Here is a 17,795-nt window from a genome sequence, read left to right on the forward strand (position 1 = left end):
AGAGAGCGTCGGGGTGTTAACGCCGACGCGACCAGAAACTTACTGGAGAGCGAGACCTGAGCAAGCATGCTCTCTGACCCCGGGTCGTCTCTGGGCGCGTATCACTCCGCCAGAGATGCCCCGCATAGAAAACGGGAGTAGGGTAAACTTCACAAAATTCTGGTCGGATGGGAAGAGATCCCAGATACTCCTAAGAAAGTAGTTCGAGGTAAGTACTGTTAGGAAAAATACAAATTACTTAAAACTTCTGATTTTGTTGTAAGTTTTAAGGCGAAGGATATTGATCAAGGACCAAGGTAGCAGAGGAAACTATAGGCAAAGTTCCTTGTATTATTAGGATTTTTTATTCTATGATTACAGAATGTAAATTCAGATAAAACAAGAAAAGTAGATTAAGGATTTAGATTTATCTAATTACCACTTCTCACCACCGGGTTAGTGTCGTAGTCGGCCATGTGAACTAGAGGTAAGATTCATCAAAATAAAGAGAACTTTAAAGTTGAAAAGATCATGCTTTGTACATATAAGAACAGTAATATGGCCTAGAGGTAAAAATTAGTGAGATTGATTTTATTAAGATTTTGTAATTCCATCTTGAAGTTCATACTGTAGGTTGCTTAGTCTCTGCCCAAGTTTCTTTTGAAGAAATGGGTGTGTACATTATAGGCTTTTTTATTGTAAAAGACAGTGTAGGATATTTCTTTTTTATTACATTGTGTTCATTTGTGCTTATTGTGGGTACTTCTTTGTTTCAGGTAGTACAAATGAGCAACTTGAAGCAGCCCAATTAGCTCTGGAGAGAGTTATTATGTCGCACATCTACATTCATGCCTTGTACCCAAATGGAGATGGTGATGTATCCAGAGACCAGTTAGTATTAAAACTATGCAATAATATGTATTTTAGTTAATTTTACTGTAGTCGTTTGGTGTGAATTCAAATGTTTTAAAGAATTTTCAGTTCCAATTTCTGGATTTTAAAAAATTATATACTAATTTGACAAATACAATCGAATCTACTGTGCCTTGCGTATATTATACTAAAGATTAGTTGAGTTTTGCAAAGGAATTTTCTTTTGATTAAACAGAAATGGAAGATAATGAAAAGTAAGCTAGCAGGTGAGTGGGTTTTAAAGATTAACACAGCTTTTAAGCATTGCTTACACTATACAATCTGGTGTCCAGTTTGACAGACATAAATCTGGCCTATTTATTTTCCCCTCTCCCTTCACATTGCTTATATCTATGAATTGCAAGATTTCAAGGTTTCACATAAAAACATTCTTATACCCACTTCTCCTGGAATCATCACATTGAACCACCAGTCCTAGGAACAAACGCCTGTTAGGCAAGCCAGTGATACCCCCATTCCTGTCGTCAACATCTAATTCAAGTAGAGCACAAGGACCTGTTTTTCCAATGATGCTCTTATTGTTATTTCCATGAACTTCCATGTTGCTCATATTGCTTTTCTCTGGAACCCTGGTTATATCAACCTTTACCCTGTAAAACAAAAAAATTTCCCATTTCTTTAGCCAGTAAACTTGGGCTGCTATTAGTGTAATGGGACAATCTCACAGTGAATGGCAATAAAACAATGAACAAGGTTAGCCGTAGTGACAGTCTTTAGTCTTTGTGTTGCTATAGCTTTGAAACAAGTGGCCCTGCACTCTAGAATGTTCGTATATAGTTTGTTAGTGTTTTCCATGATGTCTTTAGCTAGATTTTTTTTTATATATTTCACAATTCTCTTTGTCTCCTTTTAGGGACTATAGTACTAAGGGATACCTCTTGATACGGATGTATCTGCATAAAAAATTTTCATGATGCAAAACGAGATGTGAAGATTTTTTCGCCTCATATTACTAAAAAGTCTTCATGATATGAAAAGAGATTTGCCAGCCAGGCTGAGAAAAGAATAGTTATCCATCAAAATATAAGGCAGTTGAAGAAAATAGGTAGTTTGTACATAATAGAAAATGCACTTCTCTATAAGGGTAACTATAATAATAGTACATTACATATGGTACAATATGGTACAAAATACTTTATATTTTGTATATATACAGTATTGTACTGTATGTACTGTGTTTGAGGATGGGATTTGTTACCAGTGGTTGTCTCAATATTTTCTGCAGTTTGAAGCCAATACTAATAGTATGTATTTGTACCCAAAAATAGTTGCTGATTACTTAAGTAGTTACTAGTTTCCTTCAAATAATCTGGAAAACAGTATTGTGGGGCTGGTTGGATTTCTAGTTTATTGGCACCATTTCACAGCTTCTCCAAAAACTCAGAGACTAAATCCATATGATTAATATGTTGCTCGTAGTTGGCTTGTAAAACTATATTTATTTATGTATGCAGAAAATTTTTAGAGGTCTTAGGACAGCTTATTCAAGCAGTCATTATTTTTTAGTCAAGTGATCTTTTGAGTAAATCTTTCGACACTTTTAAGAACTGTGAAGAGACTTGATGTATTCATTCTTATCATGTTTTTGTCAAGGGGTTATGAAAATCATAACCAGATTAACCTCAGGTTGTCTTCATATTGGAGACTTATTCTAAATAGTGTATGTATTATACAATAATTTTGTTTCAGGGTTCTCCATGAGCACATGAAGAAATTGTCTGCTGTGATCACACCGGCACATAAAGATCTCAGAATACCAAAGGTAAAGTAGCATTTTGCTTTGTGGTGATAATGGTTGTAGTAAGTCAAAAACATTTATGATTGTCTACAAATTCTTTTTTCAACACAATGTGTTTGAAAATAAACTAATGTACTTTGTATACATAACATGCCATATAAACTAATTTAGAGCATTTCCTAAACTCCATCTGCTCTGAAATCCAATGTAAGCTAATAACTGAAATTTATCTACAGTACAAATTACTTATGCAATAGCAGGTAATCGCCTTAAACACAAGATGATTTGAATAACTACAACTTAATTATTGCTATGAACTTCTCCCAATGCTTTTATACCTTTCATCTCCAGAAGCTTGGTATGTCAGCATTATCTCTTAAAAACTGAAAAATTTCTTTCTTTTTTCCTCCATTGTACTAATGCATCAAGTAAAGAAATGAGACTTACCAGCATTTATCAGTAATAACATGCTGTGCATGTCGTATTTATTATTTAGCAGCATGTCATGGCTCTTCTTGAGTCTCAAATGTTAACTTGATGTAACATAATATGTAGGTCTATGCGTGTTCCAGATTGTTTGGGTTTTAATTTTGTTTGTTAGTGGTTTTAAAATGTATTCTGCCGGATTTGTCAACAATTCCTGCATAGGTGTGCAAAGAAATTCTTTTAGGGCAATCATGATCTGCATTCTCTGTGTGTCTTGTGCCAGGGACAATATTTTTATTTATAGGGAATGTACAGGGCTCATATAAAGTACTTAAAATATTAGCGTAACTGTGTTTCAAGTAACCATATTTAGTTGGTTGATACAGCGAACTTCTAGCCGATGCAAAGAAAAGCTAATGCCATTGCCTGGCCACATAATAGTGTGTTATGTCTCACTTAGCTTCAGTTTGCCATCTTAGCATACAATGCTCGTTTAGTATTGTGTGTACTTTATATATATACATATGTGTGTGTGTATGTATATATATTATATATATGTGTGTGTGTGTATGTATATATATATATATATATATATATATATATATATATATATATATATATGTGTGTGTGTGTGTGTGTGTAATATATATATAAAGAGTACACAAAAATACTAAACGCGCACTACAGGGATGGTGGATAGAGGGTCATAGATCCTTCCTCTTAAAAACACTTCCTCTTGTAATATCAATCGCAAAAATATTATACTGTAGAAGTTGCCAGAAGGAACTTCCATCAGGACGACATGGCTATCTCATCCAAAAAAAAAATATAATCTATATATATATATATATATATATATATATATATATTTATATATATATATATATATATATATATATATATATGTATATATATATACATAAGGGATTTTGTCGTAGGAAAAATCTATTTTTGGATGAGATAGCCATGTTATCCTGATGGAAGTTCCTTCTGGCAACTTCTACAGTATAATATTTTTGCGATTGATATTACAAGAGAATTACCATCAGGTATCTCGGGGTTCCAACCCCCGGAAATGACTATCTGAAGATACCGTGTATAATCAGGGACTTATCGTAAGATAACCATAGATATCTGCACCCTAAACAGACCTTACCCAGTCTAATCCACTAAGGGGAAGGATAAATCAGGAGCCGTTACACATCCTATCACCTTCGAGTGCCCCTATGCGTTCCTGCTTCTCATTCCACGTCGCAGCTGAGCTACTGGGAAATAAAAGCCTCCAATGAGCAAAGGGGCGGGGGAAAGTAGGACATAACGGGTGGACCATCAGGACGACATGGCTATATCACCCAAAAATAGATTTTTCATACGTCAAAATCTTTTTTTGGGCTCGAGCCATGTCGTCCTGATTGAAGTGTACCAGAGAACTATTTATACTCGGTGTGAGGCTTCTCCATGGAAAAAAAAAAAAACTTGCCATAATTGGGGGCTCACGGCTTACATGATAAAGAATAATCACAAATTTCTACCTTAAAAAGAATACAAAATGAACTTTATTTGATAAGTATGGTAGTGTTTTTAAGAGGAAGGATCTATGACCCTCTATCCACCATCCCTGTAGTGAAGAGCACTCCCTGTATCAGAGTAGTAAGTAATCATTGAAGAACTAATACTCATCGTTAAATAGATTCTGAATGTGCAGCGTTGGTAGAGATTGACTATAGTATGCTAAGTTTAATTCTACTAGGAATTAAGTCTAGCAATAAAATCATCCAACATATCATTTTCTTTAGACCATCTATTTGAGCAAATTTTAATACAGTATATATATATGAACAGCATTGTGATCTACCAGTGTACAGTACCCCAAAATATATTCCCGATAAAATTCTTTACCTAAGTAGTCATGAGGGGAGACAAGATGATATATCCCCGAACTCCTGTAGAAGGAGATTTTAAGATAAGAATATTGCCGTATATGGCTAAATGTAAAATACAGTATCAAACCCAACTGAATTATATTAAACTCTGTTTTAAAATAGGAATAGTATGGTCGCGTGCGGACACTTATAAAACTCAGAGAAACCAAATTGAATCCTGAAGTTTAAAATATCTGAAATTGTTTAATGTAGATCATGAAGCAAAAACCGACAGTTTACTTATTAAAGAAAATAAGCTTGAAGAATGCCCAAGGACGCACTTGAGGGCTACGTTGTTGCAGCAGGTTTTATAACCACCTGCTGCCACCACAAAATGACGAACTTCATCCAATTGCTTCATATAATGCTTGAAGAACACCCTGGTGGACTTCCAACCAGGATAAGCTTGTAACGCCTCGAATGACATATATTGAAAGGAGTACAGAGATGATTCCACTTTCCTAGTGTCATGACCCAACAGCATGCTAGCGGGGTCTGCTCTTCAAAGGAAATAAACCAATATTACTCTCAATTGTTTCAAAGACAACTCTGAACCGACTGTCTCTCCTCCAAAGAATTGGTCCATTTTAACTTTTTTGTCCAGTCCAGATATGTCTTTAAACACTGGACACGGGGTGAGATCACTTTCGATGGGAACTATTGTTCATGGTCCCTAAATTTTAGATGGTAGCTTATCTCAGCCAAAAGGGTAGGATCAGGGTATAAAATAACTTCACCATTGTCTGTAAATTCTATGTGACCCTCATCTCTAAAGAGAGTTATAACTCCATTAATCAGAGCATTAGAAGCCATAGCCAACAGAAAAATTGCTCTTCGAGATAAAACTCGGAAAGACACTGTTTGATCGTCAATTTCCGAAGCTAGTTATAAAACATTATCCAATACCCAGAAGATTGGCCTCGGCAGGACTGCTGGTCTCAACCTGACACAAACTTTCCGAATCGTGGCTAAGAGGACAGAGTTAAATCTATGTCAAAAGCATATAAAATGGGTCCAGCTAGGGCCAACTTGCATGACGCAATCGTGGAGGATGCTAAATCTGTCGCATGTAAGTCAATCAGAAAGCCTAAACAAAAATCCATAGATTTAGAAGAAGGATTTTTATCTTCCACTTATCGAACCCAGTTCTTCCACGAAGTTTCATACCAATTCAAAGTAGTGGAAGTTCTATAATTTTCCACAAATGCCAATTTATCCCATTGAATTTGAAATCTTTTTTTCCAAGGGCTAATGCGAAAAAATCATGAAATGAAGGGCATTTGGTTATTAAGATGAAGCGAAGACAGTTTTCCCCTGTACTTCTTGAGACAGGCTCGGGCTGGGTAGAGGTACCAGTCTGGAGTTCATCATAGCACCAAAGGATACCAGTTGCTCATCGGCCAAAAAGGAGCAACCAGAGCTACTGTCCACCTGAACGATCAGAACTGGTCTAACACCTTCAAGAGAAGATTGAAGGGTAGGAATACGTTAATCTTCTCCCAATGATTCCAATTCATGAATAACACATCATGCGTATCACCTTTAGATTTACATATGGTGCCACATAATTGGGAAGTGTCTCATTGAGACTCATTGCAAACAAGTCCACTTGAAGACCTGGGACTACCCCCTGCATGAAAGGAAATGATTCATCTAGAGACCATTCTGTCTCTAGTGGATGTGTTCAAGATAGAGAGTCTGCCATCCCATTCCAGATTCCATGAGGTGAGATGCAGACAGAGATCACCTCTTTCTCTAGGCCAATGAAAAAATGGTTTAATTGGGGAGATCTGGACCCTTGCCCGTCGATGCAATGAACTATTACTCTGCTGTCTAATACAAGATGGAAATGAATGTTGTTTTGTAAATGTAGACTTTGCAGGGATAAGAAGACTGCCATGGTCTCCAGAATATTGAAGTGGAATTGCTTGAAACTCTGGGATCAACGACCTTGTACTTTCTTGAGAGGAGCATGACCCACCCAACCGTCCAGTGAGGCGTCCTTAGGTAAAAACACTGTAGGAGGAGGAAAGTGCAACAGAACCATCTTGGAAAGACTCCTGGCATATAACCACTGATGGAGTTGCCATCGAAGCAGCCCCAGGGTCATATTCTGATGATCGCGGGGAGCTGTGGAAGCTCCTTTATTCTAAACCTTGCTTGTATCTTTAAGTCTGACCCTGAGGAGAGGGTTCGTTATAGAAACGTACTGAAATGAGCCCAGAACCCTTTCCTGACAACTTCTGCTGGTCTTTCTCAGGTAGATGAAAGACCGAACTGACCAGCTATTTCCTTCCTTTTGGCAGCAGGAATAGAGGAATAGAGAGGGCATGAGTCGTTAGATTCCAACGAATCCCTAACCACGGGAACCCTTGATCCGGGTTCAGCCGTGACTTCTGGAAGTTTATTTGGAATCCTAGATATTGGAGAAATCTTGCCACGTGATATGTTGCTTCCGTGCATTCCCTTGCCGAGGGAGCTCTAATGGCATATCTCTGAATATATAAGCCTTTCTTTCTAGCCTGAAATCAAGGTAGGGGGAGAAGCGTCGACCTATCGGGAGATGCCAATAAGCGTCGGTAAGATCTATAGAGACGATGTAAATCCCCCCCAGGTAGTAAGGTCCATATCTGCATAATAGTCAGCCTCCAGAATTTGTCGCAAAGAACGAATAGAATTAGATGGGACAAGTCAAGAATAGTTCGAGAAAATATCAAAACTTTCATTGCCACACAGAATAGACGACCTCGAAACTTTATAGATTTCGTGCAACGGATAACTCTCTTCCCAAGAGGTTTTGTACATATTGTACCAGATGTGGAGTTAATTTATGGAAAAATCTTCTGATCCTCGGGGTTTTTCTCTTCCATTTCCAGCCTAAACCGCTGGAAATCACGCTTTGTGGTCAAGGACTAAACAGCCATCTGTTCTTGAACCATTACAATCTTCCCCCTACTGGAGTATCCTCATTGCTTGGTTGAGGATGTTAGCCCTTAGTTCCCCTGTTACTTTGGAGACCCCGACTCCCTGGCCTACAACCCTTGTCGGACCGACCTCTACCCCCTCTTACAGTCTTGGGGGGACGAAAGGACGAGGTCCCCTGTTCAAATCCAGGATAGAATGCTGGGGACCGTGAAGTCACTGGGTGAGGAACAGTGAAAAGATTCTGCAAAGCAGTACCTGAAGCAGAGATGAAGGGCCTCCTTAGGTATGTTGGTGTACGGACCCTCTCAGGGTGAGGGCCAACCTCAGGAATAATATCCCTTTTTTGAGATCTTCCCCATCTCCAGAAAACTCTCTCATGTTCTGCTGCCGCTTTATCCAAGATCTCCTTACTAAATTCTGTGGAAAAAGATCTTTACCCCAAATACAGGCGTCAATAAGACGCTTCGTTTCAAGACGAATGATCGCGGAAGCTAAGACATGCTCCCTGCAGACTCTACAAACCTGAATAAAGTTAAAAAGATCCTTCATAAAAGTAGCCATGTGCATCTTGGCCAAAAGCAAAAAGACAGGGGCATCAACAGATTACCAATCATCATTTCTACAAAGCATTGAAGAGACATTGAAGCTGATAGTCTCTCTCTAGCCTCCAATTTCACCTTAAGTAGGTGTGCCGGAAAGGTCGGCAGTCTTTCATTAACTACCGGCTGGCTATATCCTTATCTAATTTCCCTTCAGCAAAAGTAAACTGAATATCCAACCATTGTTCAGTGTCAAGGGGAAGAATGAGTGACACAGGTTTCCCTTCTTTCAAAACTGGAAGAGACTTACCCTCCTTGAAGGCCTTTTCCACAGCCAAAAAGGCTTTCGAAGCAGAGGGAAAAACCATTGTGTCAAGCGCTATAAAAGTGGCCAACCTTTCAGTAAAAGCACCTAATTGTGATAGAGCAGCTACCGTAGTGACAGCAGTTGAAACGACGGAACGCACTGAATATCATGGAAGTCCCGCTAACCCTGTCCAATTCGGACAGGTAAGAATCATCAACATGAGAGAGGGGTTCATTCAAATCTACTACCGGGAGGAGAGCCGATTCTCAATCCGGAGATAAAGAAGAAACAGAGGATAAATTGTCCACGCCAAGACTCAAAAACTTGAAGTTTCATCTACATGGAACTGAACGGTAGAAATGGGTTTAGGTGGAGCGTACCCCAAAACCGAGCGCGGGACCTCATTCGGAAAAGGAATATCCTTCCAAGCTACAGAAGGAAAATAGGGAGCCTTTGGCTCAGAATTCTTTTTGTGGAAGAACACCTTCCAATATCCAGAATAATGTAAGTCCTTACCATATTGCAGTCCTGAGGGTCCCAATAGGAGATTGGACCCTTCATTCTCCCGCATTAAGCATGTATCCTGCAGGTATCATGACCCCAGGGATACCTCACGGACCTAGCACAGATCAGAACTCGACAATGTATTTTCTTCGAAGATTCCACCTGTAAAGAGGAAAAAAGGCCATGAGTATCTTAAGTCTCTTTAGATCACCACACTGAAAGGAATGGGTTAGTATCATTCAATTTCAGACAAAAAATTGAGAAAGTAAATCCCCAAAATGTGTGTATTTACAATTTTTACATCAGAAAGAGAAAAGGGGGCCACAATATTCAGAATTCTATAATGGCGTTAGATTAGAAGTAAAGCCAACTGAAATTGTCCCCTTTTATCATTTGAATATCGTTCAGATAAAAGAGGGAATAAGAATGCTCCTCAAAAACAATATCCTACTCTCTCCGCAGAGAAAGGGTTAATAGGAAGGTAACGGAGTCACCTACCTTACAAATATATCGGCGCATCGATAATTGGAGCAATCAAAGATAAATAGAAGGCTATTTTTTAAACCCAAATCTGACAAGGGGGATCGTAATAGAATCCCACTTGTAAGATGCACAATCCAATCTACGTCCTCAAAGGATCTGAATAAAGTGATGGAAATAATTAACTAAATATAATAGTTAAATCGAAAGTCTAGTTAAGGAGAATCTTTCGCAAAAGAGAACTCCAAAACTGACTAGCATAAAGATACCTCGCAAGTCTAGAAGTAAGGTCTTTATGGCACTTAAGGTTTATACAGTGAACCCTCGCTACTTCGCGGTTCGACCATCGCGGATTCACCATTTCGCGGATTTTTTCCATAACCCATATATATACAGTAATATATATATATATATAATATATATATATATATATATATATATATATATATATATATATATATATATATATATATATATATATGTATGCATGTATTTATGTATATATGTAGGTATGTATGTGTATACATATAAAATATATATATATATATATATATATATATATATATATATATATATATATATATATATATATATATATATATATATATATATATATATATATATATATATATATCTAAAGTAGGAAGATGTGATGTAGTTCTAAGGGAAAAATATGGGAAATATGTCTGGGTAATAAGCAAAGCTCTACCTCCAGTTTGTTTCTTCATTATGATCAGAGATAAATGTAAACAAAACATTGGTTGCCATTTTTTATCTTGCTTTTTAGCGTGTTTAGGAAACGCATGATATAAAATCGCCTTTAATATTTGTGCCTGTTTTAGTTTAGGGTACTGTAGTACATGCATTAAGTGTTCTGTACATTAAAGGGTAGTTTGTTAACAGTACTACATACAAGGGAAGGTTTTAAAAGTCTGAATATACATGTTGAATAAATAGGTAAATATGGTGTCACTACTTCGCGGATTTTCACCTTTCGCGGCCGCGTCTGGAACCTATCTACCGCGATAAACGAGGGTTCACTGTACTCATAAATCATATACCATCATAATATAATATCCATGCAGTACTTAACGGCACAGATAGGTAACGGCATCGTCAACTCCCAGGGCTGACACTTGAGGTTTATACTCATAAATCATATGCCGTCATAACATAATATCCATGGCTTCTTCTAACCAAAAGCTAAAATATAAGTCGCCGAAGGGATTCACACCAAAATTAGCATAAATAAAGTATAGAGAAGTAAATACTCAACTTTGACAAAGAAGAGGAGGCCGTTTCACATGAAAAATCTTCAAAAACTGTGAAAAAAGCGCCGACAAAAATCAACCGAACTGTAGTAATCAGCTGCATTCGAAGGAATGAGAAGCAGGAGCATATAGGGGCACTTGAAGGTGTTAGGATGTTTAATGGCTCCTTATTTATCCTTTCCCTTAGTGGATTAGACTGGGTAAGGTCTGTTTGAGGTGCAGATATCTATGGTTATCTTAGGATACGTCCTTGATTATACTTGATATCTTCGGATAGTCGTTTCCAGGGTTGGAATCCCGTGATACCTGATGGTAATTCTCTTGCAATATCAATCGCAGAAATATTATACTGTAGAAGTTGCCGGAAGGAACTTCCATCAGGACGACATGGCTCGAGCCCAAAAATATATATATATCTGCGCATTGTATGTTAAGATGGCAAACTGAAGCTAAAGTGACACATAACACACACTTATGTGGCCAGGCAATGTAATTAGCTTCTCTTTACATTGGCAAGAAGTTTGTTGTATTAACCAACCAAACGTTGTTACCCGAAAGAGAGTTACGCTAATATTTCAAGTACTGTACTTTATGTATATATATATATATATATATATATATATATATATATATATATATATATATATATATATATATATATATATATATATATATATATATATACAGTGAACCCTCGTTTATCGCGGTAGATAGGTTCCAGACGCGGGCGCGATAGGTGAAAATCCGCGAAGTAGTGACATCATATTTATCTATTTATTTAACATGTATATTCGGACTTTTAAAACCTTCCCTTGTACGTAGTACTGTTAACAAACCACCCTTTAATGTACAGAACACTTAATGCATGTACTACAGCACCCTAAACTAAAACAGGCACAAATATTAAAGGCGATTTTATATCATGCGTTTCCTAAACACCTAAAAAGCACGATAAAAAATGGCAACCAATGTTTTGTTTACGTTCATCTCTGATCATAATGAAGAAACAAACTCATTTAGTGTACAGTACACATATATGTATAGGTTAGTTTTTGCATCGATTATATTGATTATACAGTACTGTATGTTGATTTGTTTATTACCAATGTTTTAGTTTACGTATTTTTCTTAGGACTTCCAAATGAAATGTTTTTCTTTATGACGCCGCCTGAAACGAAGGCGTGTACGCTCAGTAAACAACCACGCTCAGAACAAACAAGGCATTTAACGCGCATGATGATAGTGATAAATAATGATACAGTACATACAGTATTTACAGTAAAAGCATTTACAAAATATGTTACCTTACAAATATAAATTATACAGTATTGTACGTAGCAAAGCAGGAAAACAATTTACGAGAGAGAGAGAGAGAGAGAGAGAGAGAGAGAGAGAGAGAGAGAGAGAGAGAGAGAGAGAGAGAGAGAGTGTTTTACGTACGTAAATGTAAATTTTAAACAAAAAAAATATGATAGGTTACAACATGTAGACTTTTAAAACCTTCCCTTTAACTTAATGCATACAATACGTACAGTACTAAACCATAAAACAGGCACAAATACAGTTTTAGAATGTACAGTAAGAATATTAAAGTAAAAAATAAAGATTGTTACTGTACTCACCACGAAAGAAGTTGAAGAAAAACTTGAATGGTGATGGCGATGAATTTGCTGCACAGTAGAAATGATGATGATGAAGCTGATGATGTGTTCTACTGTGCAGCCAATGATAGTATTTTACGTCTCTTCAGACGGAGGTGTCTTTTCCTGGGACACCTCTTCAACTTCTTCCTGGGAAACTTCTTCAATTTCTTCCGAAGGCGTACTAGCAGGAGGAACTGGCTCTTTTTTGCGAGGCTGGAAGAACATTGTGATCGGAAGTTGTTGCTGCTGCTTCTTTTTTCGATCTAAGAGCATTTTGTAGGGAGTCATTATGTCATCAACCTTGTTGCAGAATTGCATCGAGCGAACCATATCCTCGTCCCACTCTTGCAACATTTCTTTCAACTCCTTCGCATGGTTGCAGGCCTTGGCAAGCCGTTCTAATGTTAAGCCCGTTTCTTCGACATTTTCTTGGGTCTCTTCCTGGGTATCACTCTCTTCCTCACTTGCCGATTTCGTCAGGTCTTCTAGGTCTGCGTCAGTTAGGGGCTGGGAATGGCAGTCCAACAACTCGTCGACGTCTTCAGTCGTCATGTCGCCAAACCCGTCACCTCCAATTATGGCAGCCAACTGCACAGATTTCCGTATTGCAGAGTGTTGGATTTCCGACGGAGTAAATCCCTTGTCGTCGTAAACAATATCGGGCCACAACTTCTTCCAGCTCGCATTCACGGTTGCAGGTTTCATCTCTTGAAGTGCCTTCTGAATATTCTGCAGGCACGTGGCTATGGTGTACTGCCGCCAGTACGCCTTCAAGTTAAAATCTTCATCCTCGTCATCTTGGGCAGCATCCACACACGCAACGAGGTCCGCCAAGGTATTCTTCGTGTAGAGGGCCTTGAACGCCCTGATAACCCCCTGGTCCATCGGTTGAATTAATGACGTGGTGTTGGGTGGCAGGAACTCAACCTGAATGCCCTCATGCGACAGGTCAGTTGCGTGTCCACCAGCGTTATCCATAAGGAGAAGGATCTTGAATGGCAAGCCCTTCTCTAAGAGATATTTGCTGACTTGCGGGATAAAACACTGATGGAACCAGTTGGAGGTCAGCATCTTCGTAATCCATGCTTTTTGATTATGCATCCAGTACACGGGAAGGAGATTCTTATTTTTATTTTTCAAAGCGCGAGGATTTTTCGACTTATAAATAAGCCCCGGCTTTAACAAAAATCCAGCAGCATTGCCACACATCACGAGGGTAACGCGATCCTTGAATGCTTTAAAGCCAGAGGCTTTGGCTTCCTCTTTGAACAGGAAAGTTCGCGACGGCATTCTCTTCCAAAACAAGCCAGTCTCATCCATATTAAAGACTTGTTCCGGCTTGTATCCACCTTCGGCGATAATATTCTTGAACGTCTGGTTCACGTAAGTTTCAGCAGCGGCAGTGTCAGCGAAAGCAGACTCCCCATGCAGGGAAACGCTTTTCAGGGCGAAGCGTTTCTGAAACTTCGCGAACCATCCTTTGCTTGCGGAAAAACGTTTCTGAGGCTGGGAATCAGTGGATGTCCCTGGTTGAGGATCATCTGCATCATCATCATCTTCAGCATGGTTGCCGTCGTCGTCTTTAGGTTCCTTTGCAGCAAAATTCTCATATAAGCTCAAAGCCTTTGTTTGGATGGTGTTCGTATCCAACGCTATGTTCTTCTTCCGGCAGTCGGCAATCCACACAGCTAAAGCACCTTCCATGCGTACGATCGTTTTATTACGCGTTGTAACGACTCGCTTCGCTGATCTGCTAAAGGTGATTGCAGCCGTCTTTCTAATGTTCGCCTCGTCCTTCTTGATATAGCGAACAGTAGATTCGTTGATGCCAAAATGGCGGCCGGCGGCCGCGTAACTTCTACCATCTTTTAACATGTCAAGAAGCGTAACCTTCTCAGCTATCGTCATCATCCTTCGGTGGCGTTTAGGCTCACTACCAGCCTTAAGAGAAGCAGAACGCTTGGGAGCCATTACAGTAGGATTTACAGTAACAAAAAGTTCAACTTAAAAAAGTCGCACACAGCACAGATTCACACACTTAAAAACGTCTACTCAGCGATACGCGGTAACAGAGAGTGGACGATCCAGCCCCGCGAGAACTTTGATGCTGCGGGTAGGAGATGCGGGCAAAACACCAATCACAGGCTAGATAACAAAACTTGAGTTCTGATTCGTCATCTATCAGCGCTTGAACCAATCACAACCCGTCTTACAGTACTATGATGCGTTGGTTACCTACTCATAGAAGATGCCCCGCGCATACCGAACGTACGTAGATTAAGTACAATACCGTAATAATAATAAATAATGATAATAATACTGTACAGTAATAATAATAATAATAATGATAATAATAATAACAATAATAATTTTATTAACAACAACAACAATAATAATAATAATAACAATAATAATAATACAGCTTTACGTACGCTATTTTACGCCTCTCTCTCTCTCTCTCTCTCTCTCTCTCTCTCTCTCTCTCTCTCTCTCTCGTACGCTTATTCGAAATGTGATTTTTGCAACAAAGAATATTATTGGATGCAGTACTGTACTACGTACGTATACATACAAAAGATTCATGGAAAAGAAGCACATCCATTACAGTACACACCATTCTAATATGGTATGATTGCATCTGATTTGCGTTTCATGTTCGATTTAATTTTACTACGTACTGTATACAGTACTGAATTATCGTATGATCACATTCTCTTTTCGTGTTTTATTTCTTTCTGTGCTGAATTATATATCATATGTAATGCAATGAACAATCAGTAAGAACAGATATTACTAATTACAGTATTAATGGAATTACAGGTTACAAAATATCGTATTTGGTTGTCTTCAGATTTCGCGGTATTTTCGAATTTTCCGGAAAATCCGCGATATGTATATATATATGGGTTATGGGAAAACCCCGCGAAGTGGTGAATCCGCGATTGTCGAACCGCGAAGTAGCGAGGGTTCACTGTATATATATATATATATATATATATATATATATATATATATATATATATATATATATATATATATATATATATATGTATATATATATATATATATATATATATATATATATATATATATATATATATATATATATATATATATATATATATATATATATATATATAATATATAATATCACATATATATACACACACACATAAATTTACATATATATATATATATATATATATATATATATATATATATATATATATATATATATATACAGTCAAACCTCTAGCTATGAAAGAATCGGCTTACACTTCACGAAAGGGGATCCGAAGAATTTTATGACTTGGATCACGAAAAATGTTTCGGACAACAAAAGGCGTTACGAGCGGGAGCATCCGAGACGGATTTTAGAATTCGCGCCACCAGCCCGTAAACTCGCTACCATTTTCCTGCGTTCCCATTAGTTGTCTCCCTACTTGAATGCTAATTACTACCATGAGATCCTGCTCTTCTATTGGTCGACATCTACTGTACTGTATCCCATCGTGCATCTACGTATCGGCGTCCCTATGTCTTTTCGTTCCAGCAACGTTATCGCACGCATTGACTTAGTGTTTGTGATTTCGCTTTCGTAACAATTTTACTGTTAATAAGTACTGTTACCGTGTGTGATCCTACGATACATCATTAGCCTTGGGTCCCAAGAAAGTCGCTGATGTTAAGGGAAAGAAGAGGATGATACTTTTCATGGAGATGAAGATGGAAATAAAGAAATACAAGGCTGGCATGCCGTTAAGTGTGCTCGTGAAGGAATATCGCCGAAGTCCATCTACGATAGGAACGATCCTTAAGCAGAAGGAAGCTATCAAAGCAGCAACACCTTCTAAGGTCATGACAGTTTTTTCCAGCAAGAGCAGCCACCTCCGTGATGAGATGGAGAAACTGCTGCTTGTCTGGATAAAGGACAAAGGAATGTCTGGAGACACAATCACCGAAACGATAATCTGCCAGAAAGCCAGTGCCATTTTCGGTGATCTCGTGTGTGCTCAGGGCGATGCAGATGCAGGAGAATGAACTTCGAAGCAGGAACCCCCAGAGTTCAAGGCTTCTAGTAGGTGGTTTGAAAAATTTAAGAGACGCTCAGGCATTCTTTCGGTGGTGCATCATGGGGAGGCTGCAAGCTCAGACACGAAAGCAGCCGAAGCCTTTGTTAAGACATTCAGCGAGTTGACTGTCTGGGAAGGCTACAGTCCCCAGCAAGTCTTCATTTGCAACGAGACTGGGCTTTTATGGGAAAAGAAATGCCTCGTTGAACGTACATCACAGCAGAAGAAAAGAGGCTACCTGGGCATAAGCATATGAAGGATAGGCTTACCCTCGCACTCTGCGCAAATGCCAGTGGGGATTGCAAGGTGAAACCCATGCTGGTGTACCATTCCGATATTCTTCGAGCCTTCAAGACCCACAAAGTCATTAAGAAAAGTCTAAACATGTGGAGGGCTAATGGAATAGCCTGGGTAACAAGACAATTGTTTATCGAGTAGATAAATATTTGTTTTCGCCCGACTGTGAAAAAATATTCTGGCAAAACGTCTTAATAGGTTTGCTGAAGGTAATCATCTATACCCTAGTTTGCAATTTGGTTTTCGTAAAGGGCTTGGAGCATGTGATGCCCTTCTTACAATCTCCAATGCTGTACAGAAATCCCTTGATTTTGATCAGGAAGTTCGTATGATTGGCCTTGATTTTAGTGCTGCCTTTGACCGTGTTAATCATGAGGCCCTTGTTTTCAAACTCAAACAGTTGGGAGTGGGTGGGTCATTTCTTAGCATTATTATTGATTTTTTAAGTAATAGATCTCAAAGAGTTGTTGTTGATGGGCACCATAGTGAGTACTGTATAGGAATGTGATATCCGGTGTTCCACAGAGTAGTGTTCTTGGCCCATTACTTTTCATACTATATACACATGACATGTGGTTTGGCCTAGAAAACAAGCTTGTTGCATATGGAGATGATGCTACTCTCTTTGCATCAATTCCATCCCCTGAATGTACATCTGGGGTTGGTGAATCCCTTAATAGAGATTTAGCTAAAATTAGTGCATGGTGCAAATTATGGGGTATGAAGTTGAATCCTAATAAAACTTAAAGTGTGATTGT

The 17,795-nt window shown here is 38.4% G+C and overlaps 1 protein-coding gene across 2 annotated transcripts in view; it reads left to right on the forward strand.

Moving 5' to 3' along the window:
- The window catches only part of Gapvd1 (GTPase activating protein and VPS9 domains 1), a 494,617-nt gene that overhangs the window by 434,175 nt on the left and 42,647 nt on the right, over nucleotides 1-17,795 (forward strand). For both annotated transcript variants that reach the window (XM_068389833.1, XM_068389834.1), the window contains 2 exons: nucleotides 756-870; nucleotides 2,602-2,674. In XM_068389833.1, coding sequence (XP_068245934.1) covers nucleotides 756-870; nucleotides 2,602-2,674 — 188 coding nt within the window. The remainder of the gene's footprint in view (nucleotides 1-755; nucleotides 871-2,601; nucleotides 2,675-17,795) is intronic.

Source organism: Palaemon carinicauda, chromosome 16, assembly GCF_036898095.1.
Source record: "Palaemon carinicauda isolate YSFRI2023 chromosome 16, ASM3689809v2, whole genome shotgun sequence".
In the NCBI taxonomy this organism is placed as follows: domain Eukaryota; kingdom Metazoa; phylum Arthropoda; class Malacostraca; order Decapoda; family Palaemonidae; genus Palaemon; species Palaemon carinicauda.